The sequence below is a fragment of the Corvus kubaryi genome, unplaced genomic scaffold (assembly GCF_017639235.1).
Source record: "Corvus kubaryi isolate FWS band 111438036 unplaced genomic scaffold, C.kubaryi_AGA036_p1.0 37308, whole genome shotgun sequence".
Lineage (NCBI taxonomy): Eukaryota > Metazoa > Chordata > Aves > Passeriformes > Corvidae > Corvus > Corvus kubaryi.
Window position 1 is genome coordinate 11,426,793 of NW_024581096.1, and position 21,588 is coordinate 11,448,380.

At 36.3% G+C, this 21,588-nt stretch overlaps 1 protein-coding gene across 3 annotated transcripts in view; it reads left to right on the forward strand.

Annotated features, from left to right (window-relative positions):
* Positions 1 to 21,588, forward strand: part of CPLANE1 (ciliogenesis and planar polarity effector 1) — a 60,255-nt gene that overhangs the window by 34,519 nt on the left and 4,148 nt on the right. Inside the window, exons 30-51 of one of the 3 annotated variants that reach the window (XM_042028473.1) lie at positions 102 to 170; positions 2,342 to 2,418; positions 3,283 to 3,351; positions 4,859 to 5,051; positions 5,658 to 5,915; positions 6,093 to 6,827; positions 7,728 to 7,894; positions 9,115 to 9,244; positions 10,057 to 10,111; positions 11,185 to 11,289; positions 11,783 to 11,878; positions 12,519 to 12,631; positions 12,885 to 13,083; positions 13,350 to 13,594; positions 14,490 to 14,583; positions 15,219 to 15,386; positions 16,323 to 16,436; positions 16,796 to 16,826; positions 18,064 to 18,192; positions 18,980 to 19,145; positions 20,769 to 20,830; positions 21,270 to 21,434. In XM_042028473.1, the coding sequence (XP_041884407.1) occupies positions 102 to 170; positions 2,342 to 2,418; positions 3,283 to 3,351; positions 4,859 to 5,051; positions 5,658 to 5,915; positions 6,093 to 6,827; positions 7,728 to 7,894; positions 9,115 to 9,244; positions 10,057 to 10,111; positions 11,185 to 11,289; positions 11,783 to 11,878; positions 12,519 to 12,631; positions 12,885 to 13,083; positions 13,350 to 13,594; positions 14,490 to 14,583; positions 15,219 to 15,386; positions 16,323 to 16,436; positions 16,796 to 16,826; positions 18,064 to 18,192; positions 18,980 to 19,145; positions 20,769 to 20,830; positions 21,270 to 21,434 (3,440 nt within the window). Of the gene's footprint in view, positions 1 to 101; positions 171 to 2,338; positions 2,419 to 3,282; positions 3,352 to 4,858; positions 5,052 to 5,657; positions 5,916 to 6,092; positions 6,828 to 7,727; positions 7,895 to 9,114; positions 9,245 to 10,056; positions 10,112 to 11,184; positions 11,290 to 11,782; positions 11,879 to 12,518; positions 12,632 to 12,884; positions 13,084 to 13,349; positions 13,595 to 14,489; positions 14,584 to 15,218; positions 15,387 to 16,322; positions 16,437 to 16,795; positions 16,827 to 18,063; positions 18,193 to 18,979; positions 19,146 to 20,768; positions 20,831 to 21,269; positions 21,435 to 21,588 lie in introns of all 3 variants that reach the window. The other 2 variants (XM_042028474.1, XM_042028475.1) reach the window with 2 other exon arrangements.

Sequence of the window (21,588 nt, forward strand, 5' to 3'; positions counted from 1 at the left end):
TTTTTCCCTACCTTCCTCTTTGTTGGGATGCATCACTCCTGAGGCTGGAGGAGATGATTCTTGAATATTAACCAGCTTTTTTGTGCCTCTCTTCCCTTCAGGGCACTATCCCATGGGACTCTACCGAGCAGATCCCTGAAGAGGCCAGACTCTGCTCTCCTGAAGTGAAGGTCAGTGAGCTTTCTGTGTGCCCTCCTCACTGCCCTGAGGAACTCAAATTCCACCATTTCATGGTTGCTGCGGCTAAGGCTGCCCTTGAGCTTCACATTCCCCAGCACCTCCTCCTTGTTGGTCAGATTGAGGTCCACCATAGCACCTCTCCTCACTGGCTGTTCTGTCACATGTAGAAGGAAGCTATCATCAATGCCTTACAGAACCTTCCGTATTTCCTGTGCCCTGCTGTGTTGCCCCTCCAGCAGATACTGGGATGATTGGAGTTCCCTGTGAGAACCAGGGTTTGTGTACATGAGGCTATCTGCATATTCCTATCTGCATATAGAGGACCTCATCTGCTTCATCTTCCTAGTTGGCAGCCTTTTATCAGACCCCCACTCTAATGTCACCTGTCCCTGCCCTCCTGGTAAACCTGAGCCATAAACTCTTGGTCAACTCATCCATCCCCGGGCAGATCTCCATGCACTCCAGCTAGTCATTGACGTAGAGGGTGACACCCACTCCTTGTCTCCCCTGTCTGTGCTTCCTAAAGAGGCTGCATCCATCCATTCCAACACTCCAGTCATCAGAGTCATCACACCACATGTCTGCAATGCCAGTAAAATCATACCTGGCAGATGTACACATCTCCAACTCTTGTTTATTCCCCATGCTATATGTGTTTGCATGGAGGCCTCCAGTGAAGCTCAGTTACTGGCAGGAGTAGCTGTAATTCCTTTGTGCAGCTCTTCAGGTGCTCTGTTGACATGCAGTCCCTCTCCAGGCATCTCTTTCTGTCTCTGGCATAAAATTGCCCCTCTCCTGGCAGCTTTAGTTTAATGCCCTCCTCCCCACTTGCCAAGACTATGACTGGAGATGCTCTTCCCCTGCTCTGATGGATGAACCCCATCAGCCCTCAGCAGACCAGGTTTCTCAAAGCAAGTTCTATGGCTGAAGAAGCCATACCCCTGGCCGTGGCACCAGTCCTGTAACCATTTGTTGATTGAGCAGATTCAAACCCTTTCAGACCCTTTCCCTTTGACTGGGAGGATTAACAGCACTCCAGAGCCCTCATTGCCCCTCCCTTCTCAGTCTGCTCCTGGATGTGTCACTGGCACCAGTGTGAAACAACAGTGGCGGATAATAGTGGGCTGTGCAGGGCTTAGTTGTCTCTTGGAGCCCCAGGGAAGCAGCACCTCTGTAGAGAGTGTGTCAGGTCATCAAATGGGTGCTTTTCTACCTCTCGGAAGAGAGTTGCTTCCTACCACCCATCAGCTGTCCTTAGTTGTGCTGGTTGTTACAAAGGGAGCAGGTTGGGCTGCCTTACTCAGCTCCAGCATTTCTCCTGGTGTCACAGGATCTTACATGGAAGCATCGAATTGTTATGAATACCGTTTTCAAAGTATCCTGACTTCATCAATATATTTGTGAAGTTGAGGGCTTAAAGTGTTTAGGATTGGTGAATCTTCTTCCTTGCTTAATAAAAGTAATGATTAGAAGGTAATAAAATGATGTGTGCTCTGATCACTTTTGAAAATATACATATGCTTTTATATATGTATATATATGTTAGATATAATTATATATACATAAAATTACATTAATTTTTAAAAAACTAAATATATCAAGAATTTTATTTTGCTTCTGTCTGAAAACTCACTCTGGATTTATAAATGGGCCTTCTTTTTCAATGCATCATTTTTGGTCATAGGTATCTTTTCTTTAAAAGTTGCTAAGGGCTATTATGCTATGTATTGTGGTCTTCAATTTTGCAATACATTTTACTTCAGTGAATCTATGGCATGTGTAAAATCCTACATTTGTTTCATTTTCTTAGTTTGTAGGTAGTTTGTGTATAATAGTGTTGTTCCCACATTTTCTTCTTCACCTAGGGAGTGTGAGATTAGCAGAATATATATCCAGGATACTACATGAATATGAATTTGAAACTAAAATCTCATAATAATGAGTTTAAGAAAAAGAAAGATGCTCAGGTGAATTGTTATATCTCTTTGTTGCTGATCTGTAACTGTCTTTTGATAAGTATGTAATTTTGATTATTTTTTAGTTATATTTTTTTAATTGGATGATTAATCAAAAATACATAGGCCAAAAAACCTGTACTTTATTGAAGCAGGAGGGATAGAAAAAATTTGCAAGTTAAGATACATCTTTTTGTATTCAGCAGGACACCATTTCAGCTGTAGATGGTCCTGAAGATCAAAACATGGAAGAAACAAAGGAAAAAAAGGCTAAACAGAATATGTAAGGGACTTGTTGGGTTTTTTTAATTCCTCTTTTAACTTTGCTTAAAAACAGTAGTGGTTGTGTTAATGATGGTATCCAGTGAAGTCTCAGGGGTTGCTGCTGTTGTTTATAGCAACAAAATCACAGTTTCAAACAGTTTCAGTCATCTCCTGTTTCATGTACAGGTATTTCACATATACGAAGTGCAGGGTTGATGAGTCATTATTTTAGTAATGATCTAATAAAATAAGCATGGTTTGTGGGAAGGTGTATTTTATGTCTAGGAGAAAGATAGACAATAACTGGAAAAATGGAAAATCTTATGATGACATACAAATAAATGTCCTTATGTATACATAAAGTTTGTGAAAAACTTAAACGGCTGACTTTTTGAGACACTTGAAATCGCTTATTATTTTAAAATTACATGGTTTTGTTTTAACTGAATGTAAGATGCCCCTCAAGAATTTATTATGGCATTGTTTTTTCTCTTCTAGAGATGCAGATTATAGTGATATTAACAGTATTAGTTAAATTGGGTTTTCTCTTCCTTTGTCTACTGGAATCAACCTCTTTTTTGCGTGCTGTTTGAATAGCCAGAACTTTTCCAGTGCTTTTGTTTGAGTCAGTTTCTGATTGCTAGGGGAAACAAAACATGAATGTCAGTATTTGCCAGCTCAAATTGCAGTGTAATGCAGTAATTGAAGTAATGCAGATCAGTACAGCTTTGATCAGGTGGCTTTCAAGTATTTCATCTCATTCTAATTAAAATACTTCTTCAGGAGTTTATGTGTATATTTATACACATACATGTATATAAAATGAAAACAGCATAACAAATTATTGTAGAATTTGCAATACTATTTTTTTCTCTCTTTATAGTATGACTGAGGTTGTTACTAGTACCATTTCTCACTCATTCTCCTCAAAACAAGATCCGGAAGTTCCTAGGTAAGATAAACCTATACTGTTTTATGTAATAAAATAAAACTGTTGGTTTGAAGTAATGTGATATGTAAATTTGACTGCAAAATATTTGCAGGTATAGTATATTGAACCTGCAAACTAAGTAGCTTTTCCTGAAACTTCTTTGTACTATAATCCTTGTGGATCATACATACTCGTGTGTTGTCTGGAATATCCCATGAATCAAACCTGTTAATTCAGAGCTATCAGATTTCAAGAGACATGACAGTTTTGTTTTCTCTTTCTGGATAGAATTCATTATATAATATTACTAGAGGAGAACATATAGAACACCTGAACGATGATATTTTAGACTTGTAAATACATTTTAATTAAAATTATTATAATGCATATATCCTATGGCAACTGATATATTTACATAAATATATACAAAATAGAGAGAATGTTGGAATTGGGAAAAGGAGTCAGGAGTCAGTCTCAGGCTTTCAGTTCTAGAACAGTCCTCTATGAAGCTTTTTTCATTTTAGAGGAAGATATGAACTACGCATACTTTTGGGTTCCATTTTCATGTGTCACTAATCTCTTTTCCTTCATGAGCTTTTCATGCCAACTATTTTCAAAGAAAATTTATTCAAACTTTTGGCATCTCAGTCCATGCTTGCACATTCTAATTGCCTTCCAAAAGATTTCATATGCCCCTTCACAGCTCTTAGATATCTAAGATTATTACCCATTAGCCATTGCTTTATGCTTCTGTTTGTTCACATGCTTGGAGGCCATCCTGTACAATTGTAAAAAGTCTGTACAGGCAGCTCCAAGGGTTGCCTGTATCCATAGCAATGTCAGCATTTTTCTTAAACAGAGAAATGTCTCTTGGGGCAATTTCTGTAGGTGTAAGTGAAGTCCTTCAGTTTCTTTATAGCTTAATGTAAATCCTAACCCTCTCTTCCTCATGTAGGGAATTAATGTACTTGATATTCTTTACCTACTAAAAGATCTTGTTATCACTGTGGGAAAATATAATGTATTGTACATGTTACTCAAATTTTAAATTATTTTCTTTAATCTGAAATCTTGTTGCTTTTTAATCCCAAATATCTGAAGGAACATTACTTTAAGTCAAAGTGAATCTGTCTTCTGCCGTATTTCAACTAAAAATGTCCTTCTTCATTTTCTGTCAGCTGTTTGACTTTATGACTAACCAGGCCTTTTTTCTTTCTGTCAAGTCATTGTTTTCTGCCTGTATCTCTAGTGAAAACAATATTTTAGATACACTTGTGGCTACAAAATCAGATAGAACTTACATCTTTACTGCTGTTTTTCAATATTTTAAGGAGTGTTTGGAAATATGTCATACGTGCTCTCTGGTCAAGATTGTACACTGTTAATTATTAAGTTGTTCCTACAAATTAATTAAGTTTTTATAAAACACAGCTATCTTTAAAATTTTTATGGACTGATTTAAGACAAACTTAGATAGGTGTTTTGAATTCTGAATGTTTTTCATAGTTTTGTCCTTTTCTTTCTTAAGTAGTGCGGACATTTCTGTAAGTGATTCTCAGCCTTCTCAAACTGTTGTTTCAACTATATCAAGTCTTGCCTCCCATACTTCTGTTTGTGCAAAGAAGCAAGAAGTCAAGGAAAAATCCTCTAGAGAAGAGAAACCAAATGCATCAGAAACTGTTAGGCAGATGCTGCAAGATGAAATGTTTAAATTAGTTCAGGTGAGAGCATCTGATTTTTTAAAGTAGTTTTCATGGTACAAACTGTGTTGTTTAAAAAAATGTAAATAATTACTGTGTTAAAGGCATTCTGCATGTGGTTGTTCTTGAAAGAGATTTCCAGTCCCATCTTAATCACTGTGAAAACTTATTTTAGACTTAACTCTTGCTTCTGATTCAAGAAAATTAGTGATATAATAATAGAAGTTTGAGTGTGTTTTAGCTATATAAGTCAATGTGCTTTAATAGTTTACATTTGGAAAAATTCTGATGCTGTGATAACTTTTCAACTGTACTAGGATTTATGTTGTGGTAGTACATTGAGCCAATTTCAAGTGACCTTACATTTATTGAAACTTCACAGAAGAAGTGAAGACATTAATCTTGCTTCAGCATAACCTGTCTGTGGCAGGTATTTGTTGTAGCTTATAAAAAACTCCAGTACACATATACAATTATACAAATGAATCATTATTGAATCATCCTATTATTGGGATGTTTTTTGTTTTGTCACCTGATAGCAAACAGCTGTAACATAGCCTGGATATTTTTGCTAAGATCTCTGTTGAAGTTGTTGGCATTGTTAACTTTGTGCATGTGTATATTTAGCTACAGCAGATCAACTTCATGAGTTTAATGCAAATAGTGCAGTCATCCTTTACCAATGTGCCAAATGTGCAGCAAATGTTACCACAGCATCAATCAGTTCATCTGGCAGGGAGCCAGCCTGCACACACTGCTGTAAGCAATGCTTCTCCAAAAACACAAGTGCCCACTCAAGAAGAAAAAGGAAAAGCTGGTCAAGAGAGCTCTGTTTTTCAGCTAAGGAAGAGTGTGAAAAACGGAAGCAGCAATGGCCAAATAAAGGTAGGTATATCAAAGTGTGGTTTATGAAGACTATTCAGTATGTCTGATATATTATCTATACTGTTGAGTTAGGAAATGTGTTCGTAGTGATTGGTATAGAAAGAATTGGGTTTTTTTGGTGCGTATTTAGTGCATGGTAACTATGTAAATGCTGGTTTGTTTGCTTTTCTCATTTAGAATCGTCTGGATATGAGTGCCTCTTTGACATTATTTGAAAGCAACAGCAAGGAAACAGGATTAATGTCACCATCCCAAGATTTGCATTCTTCAGTGCCTACTAAACCACTTCATCTCCTAGCTCCTTCCTCAGGCATCCAGAAAAAAATAAAGCTTATCCCTGTTGAAAAAAAAATTAGTTACTCAAATGGATTTCCTTTGCTTAAGCTCGAATCAAGTTATCATGCCAAACCAGCATTTTTACATCCGATAGAAATGTCATCATCTTTTGCCAGACCACCCCCAGTACCACGAGTAGCTTGGAGTTCATCAGATTCCTTATCATATACACCAAGAAAGACTAAGGCAGGAGAAGATTTCCACAAGAATAGATATAACCCTGAGATTCCAAGGCAAATGCATGAGGAAAAGGAGAGATGGGCAGAAAGAGTGCATAAGGGACCTCCCAAATATCTGAATTTAGATCAGTATGAGGGACAGCAAGAAGTTTCGCCTCGGCCACAGTTCCCTGCAAATGTCGATGTGTACAAAGCTCCGACCACTCAGAACCTGGCTGGTGTTCCACTGTTGTGCTTGCAATTTGGCCCAGTACCTAGAATTCCACCAGCTGTAAGGCAGCCAATCACTACTACTTTAATACCTGTTAAACCTGCAACAAAAGGTACTGACTCCAGAAAAACACTACAGGATGCAGGAATATCACTACTTCAGATTAATCTACCTGAGAAAAAGAAGGTACTGGATTTTAATAATATATTTTTCTAAGTTGTAGTGTTTTGTCAGTTTTATGGTTTCTTATTCATCACAAGTAAGTTCACGTTTACAGGCTATGGACTTTGGAAGTGTTCAGCACAGGTATTGGGAGGAATCTAGAACTAAACATATGTGCATAGTGACGTGCCAGTGTGAGGCAGCCTGCAAGCCTGAAAGTGTTTTTAATGACATAAGATTGATTCTACATTCCGTACTTAATCAACTATGGAATCAATTCATAGTTAATCACTGGTAATGAGTGTAAAGAATTTGCTGTCTAAAATACTGAACAGACAATATTTATATGATAAAAAAATAGGGTTTTTTCCCAGAAATTATAATAGAATTATTTACAGAAGTAGAATGTGATGAAAAATCCTTTCTTGCAGGGCAGAAATGGAATGGTAAAAGGCTTGGTAAGAAAATCTTATGGATGCTGAATACCTGATGTTTTGAAAAATTTTATTTCTTATAGACTTTATATGCTTGTATATCCCAGTTGAGAAGAATGGAAATGGTTTTCCTTGAAAGGTGCTTCTTCAGTCTCTGTGTGCATTGGATGGTTCCTAACTTCATCCTGAACTATGTACATAAGAAATGCAAATATTAGTGAAACATGTTCTATGGAGAAAATTCATATGTTCTGTGGAGAAAATTCACACTTTTTCATTCACTTTCAGAAAATAGTTTACACATGTACATATTGGCAGAGGTTCTGGTCTGATGCTATTAATATTCCATTTCCATTTTCTTTACAAAATGCTACAGGAGTTTTGTTTGTTTAATTGAAATCCAAACTGGACTTACTTTTTTCATGCAATCTGACTGGGATTCCCCTCCCTGTTTCCTCTGTCTTCTTTCTCTGTCTCTGAACACTCTTAGGCACCAAAACTCATTCCACTTCAAGATATCATTGCATTTGAGCAGCTCCAGAAGCATCATTCTGTGCCCAGTACTTCCTTTGGACAAGACCAAACCAAACCTATGGAGCTACTAAAAACTGGTGTTGAACCATTTGAACTAAGAGATGTACAGAACAATAGAAAAAGGCAAGCCAAATTTTTGAAGTGGAACTTCCTTTTGAAAGACTGACTGGTAGCCTGTACCTTCTAGCTTTGACATCAGAGGGAGTGGATATAACTCTCTCAGCAGAGAATAAAACAGCAAATGTTAGTAAAGACACAGCAGAATTGTATCACTAGGGTGTGAAGAGTTTTTGCTCTTACGAGATTTTCAGGTAGAAGATTCCAGGGGAAATGTTTTTCATTCCACTACTTGTGTTTTGAGGTCTTCTTGTCTCCTGACTGTTTGCTATACACTCTTCATGAAATGATTTGCTCTTTGCACAATGATAGACTGCTGTCTGGGCTGCATATTGTCACTGTCATCTTCAAGAGGGAAAGGATTATATGCTTTTTCAGTATAATTCAATGTGTAGGCTTTTTTTAATATAGACAGTGATTAATTAACAAAATTCCTGCTGAAGCAGGGTTGGGGTTTTTTTGCTAGGTATGTTATTCATTACTTACAAAATTTCATCTATTAGATGTTAATTGATTCCACAAACAGTTAAAACAGATTTTTAAGCTGCTTACATATCTTTGTTCAGTTCTCATAGAATGCTGATAGAATGTTCTAGAATGGAATACTTGGTTCCTTCCAATTACCATGCTTTTAACTGTCATTCCGGAGCAGAGGCTCAAGAGGAGTTTTTCACTCTTAAAGTGAAAACTTGCTACACTAGTAACTGCAGATAGAGTTTAGAATACATTTTGATAGTATCTGCAGAAGTGCTTGACGCTACAGTTGCTGTCATGTAATCTACTTGTCACATTTTAAAAAAGAAGCTACAGTTGCTGTCTTGTAATCTACTTGTCACCTAGTAATTAGAACACTTTGATGGGTATTGAAGTTTGTTTCTTACAGATTCCTTACAGGCCTTATGAGTAGTAATTATTAATTATACACAAGATATAGATGTGAAATGTTATGTGGTTTGTAATATTTAATATAAATAGCTTATTAGACAATTAATGGATTTTAGTGTGATTGCTAGTATTTTTATGGGTTCCTACAACAATTTTATGTAGATTTCAAGCAGGCAAAAATTGTGTTTTAAACGCATCTGTATGCAGCAGCTCTGTTCATCTTTTCCAATCTTTATTTCAGGGTTTATTTCTTAATAGTATTTCTTAGAGAACAGCAATCGGTATTTTTGTTGTTTCAGAGCACTTCTTACTCTTTATCTGTAATTAATATATGTTGACAGTAAAAAGAGGCGTAATAAGAAACAACTGAAAGAGAAGGAGGATAAGAAGAAACCAAACGTGTCCTTCCGCCCAGACGACTCCATCATCAGTATTAGTGACACAGCAGTGGTTACTGAATCAGAGACTGGGGTATAGAATAATGTTTTTTTCTTATCCTTTTCCCATTCAAGTATTAATAGAAAAGAAAGAAGCAGGAAACTATAAACCAAACAGTAATGTACATCTCTTCCAGGCTCTAGCCTAGAAACAGTATACATATTTTTAATTCATATACTTGCATTTTCTGTAAACAGGAGATTTGTTTTTATAAAGGATTCCAAGGTTGCTATTTTTTTCCTGAAACATGAACTTGTCTGTTTTGATAGGATATAAGTCTGTATATACATCTGTAGTAAATATATACAAAAATGTTAAAAATGAAAAAAATATAATTTTTCGTAGTAGTAATGCTAGGACAAGTGACCCAGGCAATACTCTTTCCATGTGAGGCTGGATGGATGACAATATAAGAGTAAGCATTACTTAGTAGGAACAGTACCAGTTTAATGCTAGATCACTACCCAGAGCTGAGTTTCTGGTCCATTACCATACCTTCTCTGAGACTTCACTCCAGCACAGCAGCTGGAGACCCTCACCAGACCTGGAGATATCAGTCAGGGTACAGCAGGGGTAGGATAGACTCAAAGAGGAATAAAGAATTTGTGTTACTGCGCGTCACCCCAAGGTACATAAGAGAATGTTACCTAGTCAGTAAATTCCATTAAGTTGGAGTGGATCAGAGGAATTTTAAAAAGGAGTGAGAGCAGTAAGTGACAATTACTTTTGTTTTTCCTCAAAATCATTACTCATATGAGGTATATTGGATAATTAACAGCATCCAGAAAGCCTTTAATCTGCACTGGGACTGTTTTCTAAGATGATGCTTTTTTTCCTTATATTAGGATCACGAACCAAAATCGACATCTTACGTTCAAAATGGTTTTCTGATCTCAATGGGCAAGTACAACGCCTTTTAATGTTTTGAGTGCTCAAATAAAAAAAATTAAGAAACATAAGTTTGTTAGAATTCACAGGAAAACTCTATAGTCATTAACATGTTAAAAACTTGGATAATGTGTTCTGTGGGCTTACTGGCTTAGGAGGGCTTTCTCCAGACCTTTCAGGATGTACAACAGGTATTTGGAATTTTCTGGGGATACTCAGTTTTTAGGGGTTCGGTGTGGAGAGAGATGCAGGCAAATTTAAGATCATATATTAATTATCTGAAGATTCAGAATAGTTTTCCCAAAAATTATAGAAGTATTTTAATTTTTCTTAAAAATGAATGACAGTCTTGTATTTATGTTTATAAACAATGGAGTTAATGGAATAATAACAGTATATTGAGTAAATTCAATTAGCTGTGGTTGACAGTGATTTCTGTTCATGTGATTAATCAAAATAATTCTGTAAACCTTTCAAATCCTAAATTTTTTATTTATTTTAAAAAGATATTATTCCAACAGTATTTGCCTGCATATTCTAATTACACAAAATTAAGGGCTTTTTTAAAAGAAACTCAATGTTTACAATGTTTCTAGCTTGCAGTATGAAGACCATGGCTGTGATTTGCTTCTTTATAGTGTGTTAATTCATGACAATATTCAGTTCTATCACAGGACAAAATGCAATTCATTCTCTGAAATTTGGCCTTAAATGCAAACTCTGTAGAAACAACAATAAAGAAATGAAGACATATGTGTTATAAATATTCCTCCCCTCCTTTTAGGATGTGAAGCAGACTGTTACTGCGTACTAAAATATTTAATTTAAAAATCACATATCTAAACTGAATCTTGATTTTAATTCAGTGTAGCATTGTAAGTGTCAGTACAGCTGTATAAAGTAGGTAGCGCAAACTTTTCTTAGAATCATTTCTGAGGTATGCTTAGAGAAAAGTTAAAATTATCTGTTGAAAATACAAAGAAGGAATTGTTGGGGCCCATAGTTGTGAGTTAATATCATTGCTTTCAAAGATGTCTAATTTTTATATCGTTTGTAGACACCGATTTTGTATTATCACATTTTAGATGCAATGGAGAAAGCAAGTACTATCTCAGCAGATCTACATTATTTGGCTTCTGTAGGGGAAAAACCAACAGAAACTCAAGATGCAAGTACAAATACTAATCCAGGTAAGTGCTGCACAGGTAATCTGCAGAAACCAACTATTTCTGGTGCTGCTTCTTGATTAGTTGTGATATTTGGTCAGGTTTCAAAATGCAGCAAGTTTATAAAGGGGAAAACAGTTTTTTGTGCTCTAATTTCTTACTTTAAAAAGAACGAAACCAGAAAACATTGGAATATAAATTACAAAGCAGTAGTTAAAATAATTATAAATAAAAACATTACTTATGTAAGAAATTATGTAAGAGTCTCCTCATGCTTTCTGTAAGTCAGTTCTGCTGTGACTTTTTCTGAAAGCTTCTTTTAACTTAACTTGAATTTATCTAAATGCATTTTAGACAATGTTTTACACATGACTGAAATTGTTTCCTTGCCCTCCTTCTCCACAACTTTTCTTTTATTATGAGCTGGCAAATCAGAAATGTACGCTTAGATAATGCTATTGGTATTATCTTTAAACTCATGCATTCTGATCGTCTTCGTTTTTTTTTTCCAATCAAGTGCTCGAATCATATCAGGATCATGGGATCAGTAGATCAGGAAATGAGGTTTCCAAAGTTCAAAAAAACGAGCTGGTCACATCTGTTCCTGCATCAGGTGTGGCTTCAGTTTTTCTCCACTTCATTTATTGTTTGGGAAGTCTATAAAAGTGTGACTGTTCTAACATGGGTTTTGTATCTGAGATGGCTTAATGCAGGGAGTAGATAACATGCTAATTTATCTGACTTCTTGAAACCCAATCCTTGTTTTGTGGATTTTAGCGCCACTTAATCTTTGGAATTTAGTGTAATATAGACCAAATGAATTGACCACTGGGATGTTAAAAGAGATCACATGAAATTGAGCTGCAGTAGCATTGTTCCATAGATACTTCACATAGATTTCAGTACCCAAGTATTTTCCCTATGGTACCAAGAGAGCATGCTAATTTTTCCATTATTGTAAAATTCAACAGTGTTTTTCCATTTGAAGATAATTTTACTACATCATGACTCATTTGCAGATAGTTTTATTAGAGGTTTCTATCTGAGTAATCTAATTTCTTTGGATTAAGTAAAGATGCAGATTTTTTTTTTTTTGCCTAAGTAGGAGAGACTGGGATATTAATAGCAATCTGGATGGCAGCTTAGTCAAAGCTTTTCTTATCTTCTAGAGAATGCAGAGCTGTTTCCTTATGGTCTGACTTTTTTTGGCTTTTACTGTAAATATAATACTGACTATTATTATTTTCTTGTAGAGTCATCTAGTTCCTCTGTGATACTACTGTCAGACATGTATTTAAACCTGAGTTTCCCCACTGAAATGAAGGACAAACCTTTACCATCCTTTCTGTCAGATGCACCTGATTTGGTTAGTGATCTAATGTACATATGGCTGAAATACATTTTAAGTATACTGTTTGTCTTGATGAGTTTGGGTTCTTTGTATCTGCATGAGTCAGTTGTGTAATATGGTAGGGAGGATTGTATTTATTTTGATCTCTAAACAAAAAGCCTTTCAGCTACAAATGTAGGGAGGTAAACACAGGAAATTGTGAACAATGTACTATAAACAGCTTATTAAAAACACATACTGTATAATTCTTCATTATCTTGTTGTTTAGCATAAACAGGAATATATAAGTGTGATCGACATTGAAGACAGTGACATCCTTAACAATTTGCCAATGATACCTGAGTCTACAGAAGAGATAGCTGCTGCACAGCAAAATGAGAAGCTTGAAATTCCATCTACTGCAAAACTTAATCACACAGCAGCTTCTGTTACTAGTGCAATTCCACCTGAGGCGCTTCAGAAGCAAGGTAAACCATTTCAGTTTTAGATCCAAGAAAAAGTAATACTCTTGTGTTGTCATAACGCCCACAGAAAATCTGCAGCCTTTTCCCAATTAACCTCGTTGTTTTTTAGTCTTAAACATCAACATTGATACACTTGATTTCTTTTTAATGATTCTTGCTTCGTAAAACATATTATTATCTATGGCACATCTGTACCTAATTACTTGGAATATTTAGGTGCTTGTGGCTTATTCAGTGATATTGGTGCATTCTTTTTTATTTATTTTAAGGTGATCATCAGAAAAAGGTATCAAACCAATTGCAAAAGAAAGATAAGAAGTCAGATTCTGCTACAGATAGTGTAACCTGGAACATAGCACATGAAGAAGGAAGAACTCTTCCTTCTTCAGGGCTTCCATCCAAAGTAATTGAAAAAGAATACTTTTCCACAAAGCAGTGGGAAATGGATATGCAACTACAGACACTACAGAACATAATAGAAAATATGGAGCAGGATTTCAGAAATAGCAAAATGGTGAGTTCTGAGTGCTAACTGTTGTTTTTTAGACAGTTTATTTTTTCAGCTAAGGACAAAACCTACATTTTGGAACGATGTTCTCAATCTGCTTGGTATCTGTTAAGAGATATTGAGAATAATATTATATATATATATATATATAAAATATATTTATTGTATATTTTTACGCTCAGGTGGATTATTTAATCATGTATATTCTTCATCAAGGTTGTTGTTAAAGTCAGATTTTTTTAAAGCCTGTAGGAAAAAAATATTTTCACATATCCTGTATTTGTTTCAGCATTTCATAGCACCTGGGTTTTAAAAATTCTGAGTATCTAGCCAAATCCTGAAGAAAAACCTTTTTTTTTTTTTGCCTGTTTTTTTCAGTTCATACTAGTTGATCATTCCTTTTTTAATAACTTCTTATATATTAGGTATCAGTTATGAAAGTTGTTATTTCTGAGACTAATGCTCAGTAAAATGCCTCACTCTGGGTTCGTCAGTTTTAGTTTTCACTTTCTAAACTTCAGAAAACTTCAGAGTTACGAAGACTATGGAAATGTTCTAATTTCTGTGGGTTTTAGATAAAATATATATTGGAAAACTCCAGCTACTTCAAAAATCATGTGATTGGTAGGAGTAAAACTGTTCAAACAGATAATAGATCTTATATATATTTTTCTCAAAGTAAGCATCCAGAAGATTGAAATTCTTATATGAAATGAATCTACATGAACTACTTTGATTCCTGAACTTGTTTGTTTTCAGCCAGGAAACTGCATTAAAATCTTTGTAAGATTCTGACAAAAAAAGTGTATTTAAAGTAGACTTTGCATAAATATCTGTAGTGTAAGTCTCAGCAATACGTTGAAGAAAGTGTCATTACGTGATTTTCGAGTTTCACTTACAGTTGGTGAAGCTGATAGAAGATTTTGACGTGGCTGCGGATTCAGACCTTGGTGCTCGTCTTGCAGTCTCTGAAGCTGCTGGAGTCATTGGTGCTGGTATGTGTCCAACTAACAGGATAATAAATTTACCATTGAATATTCATCTTAAATGCCTTTTAGTTACCACTGGCATTTAGTGCAATCCCTAAAGGGGTTACTGAAATACAAACCAAGAATATCAGAGAAAGAAATAAAATGAAAGGTAGTAAATCTGTGTATTGAGTTGTAATCTACTGGTTTTATTAAAATCTTACACCAGCTTAACTGTTCACTAGAGCAGATATATTGAATGATCATTTGTTCATTTAAGAGGTAGCTATGTAGTACCTTCTTCTAGCTACTGTACTATGCCAAGAACATAATCTACTTACGGAGTTAATACAAAGCCAAGTGGTGGAACCAAATCATGGCTATGTCTGTGTTTGTACGTAAGACAATATTTGGGATGTCCTTTAGGCTCACACGGAACAGCTCCTGGTCCAGTCATTTTCTTTGTGCCTGCAGGACTGGGTCACATAGCACAGCCCTTTCATAGGGAGGCACAGCTGATCCAGGTTCAGGCTGTTGTAGGTGACAGATAAACTAAAGATGTCACTAACCAGCTATCACTCATATATGAGTGATAGTTTCTGCGTTGTGGGGATTCTCCATTGATCTACACTAAGTACTCTATCTTTTTGTTTTTTTCACAGAATCAGAACATCATTTGACAGGCATGATATTTGAAGAGGTCACAGATGATCAAAAGGAGAGCTTGAACTTGGAATACCCTGTACCCAGTTCTACTACAGTGGATGTACACTCTCCTGCCTCTGCAGCCTTGGCTTCTAACTGTCCCAGCGGCCTGAAGTCACCTTCTGGTATAATCTTTATTGTATATTTTTCCCCTTTGCATCTTTTAAAAATAAGTAAACCTGTTGTTCATGGTGGAATACTTTCTCATGTCTGTTACACAGAATTTTATGTAATGAGATCATTGAAGTCAGTCATGAGTCTTTCTAGATTGCATTGTTCAGAATGGCTTCATTGATGTGCACTGATAATGAGTTTGTTACAAGACAACAGTATCACTAAGCTTTGAAAACAGTTCAGCAGTGAATCATACTTGCACTTAAATTCACTGTCATTGAAAGAAAATAACATTGGGTCTGTTTCTGAAACCCATCACTGCGCTAATTTGTACTTACTTACCTAATTGAATATAAGTGGGTATGATGTCACAGAACACTCAAAGCTTCTTCCAAAAGCTGTCTTTATCATTTCTGTCATCTACCTGTGTCTAGAGGGGTGACATCTCTGTTAAATACAGCCTACATAAGCAAAATTAATTGGTTTATTTCACCGTACAGTAACTACTGTCTGTGTCCTAAAAGATTATTTTATGAGGTTTAATCATTTTGAAAACTGAGGGTAAATTGATTTTTGCAATTACGAAGACTGCAGTAGCATTAAAAGGAGGAGGAAAAATCATTCAGCAAGCGACCTGTTGCCCAAGGTTAAAAATGCAGTTGTATTGTTTTCTCTGCGTGTTGCCTGCATTGCTTGCAGTCAGGCTCCCAAAAATTATACATTCTTTGTGCATTTGAACTTGCATTTGACAGCCACATTTACAGCAATCTGTCTTAAAATGTGTTAAAACATGTTCCTGTGTCTGTATACAGCACTAGTGAATCTCAAATAGTACACACACCCAGTTAAATTTTGAAAACAGTAATAGAGTTTACTAAGTATAAACTTGTTACTTGCAAGATAAGAAAACTATAGGCCATACTAAGATACAACTATAATCTTTTGAGATGGAGAGTTTAGTTTAGGAGAGGAAGCAGTGCTCTTCCTTCCAAGACAACCATATTGCTCTTCAGTTGCATCTTCTGAATTCCAAGCTTCTTCTGAGTGCCTGGATTCCTCAAGTAAGTGTCAATCATTAATTTTCCATGAAATACTGTATAATTAATTGGAACAGATAATTTGTAGTTAGTTTGTCATGGCAAAAAACTGTCAACAGCGATGATATCATCCTAGCAAAACTTCCCACAAAAGCCAGAGAACTGTTAATTAGTGCTCTCTGGAGCCTCTGTGCTAACCTGGCAGTCAATGACATGTTGTCTCACAGGCTGTTAAGCTTATGTACAATATTAATTTATTTTTAATGTCAGCATATTGAGGTTGGTGTGTTTCTGTATTTTATCTCACAGGCTGTTTAACATATGTATGATTAATTTTTGTACCAGTGCAAAGATATTATTAAAAAAGATTTTTCCTGTTTCAGGCTCTCGTGTATGCAGAGAACTATGTGCTGGGTATGTATTTTGCAACTGGTTTTGTTGAAAGTTGACCAAAAAGGTGACTGGCAGGGTGGAATCATCACTTCATAAAAATCAAGGCATTTATTTTCAAACTGAATAAAAGCCCTTTTTTTTAGGTAATTTACTCTGACTTTGGTAGTGCCTGTTAGATTTACTTTATGCAAAAGCTGCAGAAGCACTCAAAGTTCTTTTCTAGTTACAAGTATTGGAGCTGCTAATGTAAATGGTGCTCTTGTCTGTGTGCATTTGTTGTTTCTCCTATTTGCAAACCACTTTTTCAGCAAAGTACATGCAATTGCTGCTAGTAGTTGCCTACCAAAGCCAGCTATCACCAGAAGGTTTTTAAGGTGTTACTGTATGAAAACAGTAAAGCAACAGACTGAAGATTTCGTAACTGGAAAGAGCATATGCATTAAATAAAGTGTTCTGACATGTATTTTTTAGCTGCTGTTACTCTTCTGGATATAGTAGAAAAGAGTAGCTGGTTTCCTTTCTTCCTAGTCGTTCTGCTCCGTTATCCATCTTTATTGTTTTGCTTAAATCATAGCAGTAAACTGAATGGTTTATCTTATTTTTCTAGTATTTTAAATGGAACTGCTTGTTGTGACTGAAGTAGATTAGGGAGTGGTTAAATAAACTAAAGAATGAGGGTATGATGCAATAAACTTTAGCAGACAGTGATTTTAACCCAAAGAAGTAACTTGAAGCAACTACAGCTTGTAGTCCTAAACTATGAGATCAGTTTTTTACTGGGAGCAACTGATTAAAAGAGAGGAAAGAAATGGGGAGAATTTAGGTGGAACTGTACTCTCACTGACACTGATTCTTGCTCAGAAGGTCATTGAGATTTGGGTACCATTGAAACTGGTAGCACCCCATAACTTTATCTCCTCATGGGCAGCAATACAAACCCTGTGGATGCTACTGGCTGCCAGCCTCAGCCTCCTGTGGACCAGCCATGTTCACACACCCCAGTGGAGCTCAAGCATTTCAGCTCTGGATGGTCCCTCTGATGTTAGTCAGGTCATGCTCCTTCTGTCCTCATCAAAATTGACTCAAGTGTACTAACGCAGTGGAAATGTGGGGAAAGAAAATTCAGTCCAAAGGCTTTATGTAAAACAACCTGGGTATTCTCGTTTTAAGTGTAAAAGAAAGGGGTTTAGTTTGTTATTCTTACGGTAATGTTCTACAGTAATTTAGTAACAGCTTTTTTTCCCTACCTAACATCAAGCTCTTCAGAAGATCCCATGCAAATTACTGGTCTGAGTGATGTTACTGGCATGAATGATCGTGTGGTAGAAAGTGACATCTCTGTGTTGGAGCTGGGCTTTGCAAAAACACAGGCTAAGAAAATCTCCAGGTAATACCATGGCTGGTTTTTGTTGTGTGTTGGTTAAGTCATTTTAACCCTGGTTATTCTCATAGTTCACAACCTGTAAACAATGGAAGCAAGTATGTGGTTTGATGTAAATGTGACTAGTATTAGAACTTTTAATAGCTACAAATTCGCTGGCCATTATTGTCATATATACTAATTGTTTTCTATTATTTTGGTTTTGAAATTCTTTCCTTCCTCTTTGCTTGTTCCTTCTTCTACTAGGTATAGGCTGGAGCACAACTCTTTTTATACAGTAGATTCAGTTCAGACCTTCAGGTCTTCTAAAGCAGTTCTGAAAGACAGAACAGAAATTTCCTGCCCATGGCACAGCAGCTTTAGAAACTTCCAGCCCCAGATTTCAGCTTGTCATGCTCCCCTCCTTGCTGGAGACTTCCACACCTTCCTGACTGTCAGTTGTAAAATCAGCTCTGTTCTTTCCTGAGAGAGGTCAAAGTGACAGCTGTTTCCTACTCCTGTTTGTGACATCATTTGCTGACAAAGGGAAAAAATACAGCTGTTCAGGTCACCAGTCTGTTGCATGGGTACCACAGTTCCCACCAGTTTAAGATCTAGTTCTATTATCTGAATGTAGCTGACAACAAGAAGTAAAATTTTGCAAAAGAAGATTTCCCCTCTTGTTCATTACTTACGCTTCCAGCTGTGTCAGAATTTTGAAGGGTTTGTCAGTGTTTTTATTTTATCATGTAGTTGCTGTTGTTTGCGATTTACAGGATGTGCTAGATTATTTCCTGTTTACATCTGCCCTTAGGGTTCTTGATTCTGCTTCTGGGCATTCTCAAAGAACAGAAGAGGAGTGGAAGGAGATACAAACATGGATGAAAAGAAAGCAAAAGGAAAGAATGAGAGAATATATGAAGAAACGGGATGAGCAAAGACAGAAAGAACATCATCCATTCAACCTGAGGAAGAATGTGGTAAAAATAATGGGTGTCTTGAAGAGTAGTTGTTACTTATTGTATGTGTTGATTATTCAGGTTAGATAATATAAAGACTGAAAGTTGGGTGTTTTTTGCCTATTGTAATGTTGGGGTTTTACATGTATAATTTGATTTTGTGGGAACTGGCCGTAGTTGTGTCAGAGAAGCAAATACACCAGTGTTCTTCACAGGCTGCAGTGGTGACCATTGGCTGCAGGTGGCCATTACAAGGTAATGGATACAGCTGCAACATTCACTGATGAAAGATACATTTTTCAGGCAGTGATAGCTACAGCAGTTATTAAGATGTGTTTACACCTTGTTTCATCTTCCCATGTGCCTCCCAAAAAACCCCAGTGAATTTAAAAAGCAGAGTTCACATGCCAGCATCCTTTACAAACATGGTAGGATACTGAGGGCAGCCATCACTGTCATTCACCCACACAAAAGTGTATGCAAAAATCATAAAGGGTCAGCAGAGATGCTAGAATATGTCATATATGTCAAGTATCTTAGGAAAATTTTTGTTGAAGCCTGGTTTCAGTGAACAAACAGTCCCCTCCCAGAATTTTTTACGTTTTAAATTTAATTAGTAAAAACACCTTTATGGCCTGATCTATCTTTTCTGTGCTGGAAATAACAGAAAATAAAAAAAACCACACAAAAGCAGTTCAGAAGAAATTTTCCAGTCAGTATTAACTCTCAAAATTTGCATTTGCCATCTGGATGCCTTCAGGACCTGAAAGGACCCTGCTGAGTCACAGGAAGCTCTGGTGTTACAGGAGATGAGACCTAACACCACCAAATATATCCCTCTACCTTCTACTTGTTGAATTCAGGATATGCTGTAAATACTTCCAGGCTGAAGCTCTGTTGGTTTTATCTCCCAAGCAGCAAATACGTAATATACTCAAGTTCCCTGTTACTAAATAATTCAGTTGTATTCACTTTCAAAAAGAGTAATAGATCTCCGTGAAATAAAGTATTTCCCCTGGTTTTAAAAAACCTTTCAGAACTGAGCTGGGCTGCTCTTCTGCACATACATGGAGAGAAGTGATTCAAGAAAAATGGGTCCTGCTTTCTCTCCTTTTCCTGTATTGTCAACCCATAAGTATACACTTGATGCTTTTGCTATGGGCTTTTCACCTGAAATCATTAGTGGAGGGATTCTCAGCTTTCAGAGGATGGTTTGGGTTTGGTTTTGGCTTTTTTCTTTTTAAGAAGGAAGAACTAAAGAATTCAAATTGTATTCTAGCAAACACAGGTCAAAGTGCAACCTTGCCCTGGTTTTTAAATTAGTTGTTAGGAACGTCAGTGATGGTGAGGCCATTTGAAACTTTGAGCTGGACTATGAGGATGTATCCTTAGGAATGTTAGTATTTTAAGCATATGCAGTATGAAAGATGTGACTGCAAGATTTCAGTATATTTTTTGAGACTGGAATGTTACAGAGACAATCTTACCTGAATTTCCTGGTAGGACCATATGTTTTCATATTGTTTTTCTTTGTGAAGAATGTCTTAAACAGTAACTTTCAAGTCAATTAAGTACATTTTGAGAGTGAGAGACTGGAATGAGACCACAGTACATAGTTAATGATTTTTATACTTTCTTACACAGCATCATAATCCTACTTCAAAGGATATTAGAATCTTCCAGAAGAAGAAAGAAGAAAAAGACAAGTAAGTTGCTATAAATACAACTCAGGATATCTTTAGTTATATATTAGTTTTCCAGTCCTCAAAAAGAGGTAGAGATAGTTTTAACTATATTGCCTATGAAGCTTCAGATATTGATGAAATTTCAACCAAAAGCATAAAAAATTCATGTTTGCATCACCATTTAGGAAAACTCTGAACATGTTTCATCCTTTGACTGTATTTATCGCTTTCCAAATATCATTGTTTCTTTTTTTCCCCAACATTTACTCATGCATTCTGTCAAACTCAGTCACTCAACTAAGAAATGGTTTAACTTTTTGCTAATGATCTTAAAAGGCTTAGTATATTTCTGTGAAATTCTGTAAAAAAGTGTTCTTCATGTAGTCTTACAGGACTCACAAATCAGCTGTGGTGAAATGAGTGAGAGTGTGAGGTAATGTGTAATATTATTTCTCCACAGAGCCCTGTTGTCTGAGCATCACAGTATAAGAATATCACAGGCACTTTCCCTGATGAATGAAATGTTATCTGACACAGTGGCATCACCAGCAAGTGATCATAGAACGTTGTCCAGCACAAGATCACCTCAAGTGTACAGAAGGAGGGATGTGGCATCCAGTACAGGGTAACACTCTAAGCATCAAACCTGCTCTGGTGTGCTGGTATCTTCACCACACTTCAAATTTTGCAGCAAGTTGAGACAGGATTAGCTTGAGAGACAGGTCATATGCTGGCAGAATCTCAAAGATACAATTTGTCTGGATCAGCGGACTCTCGAG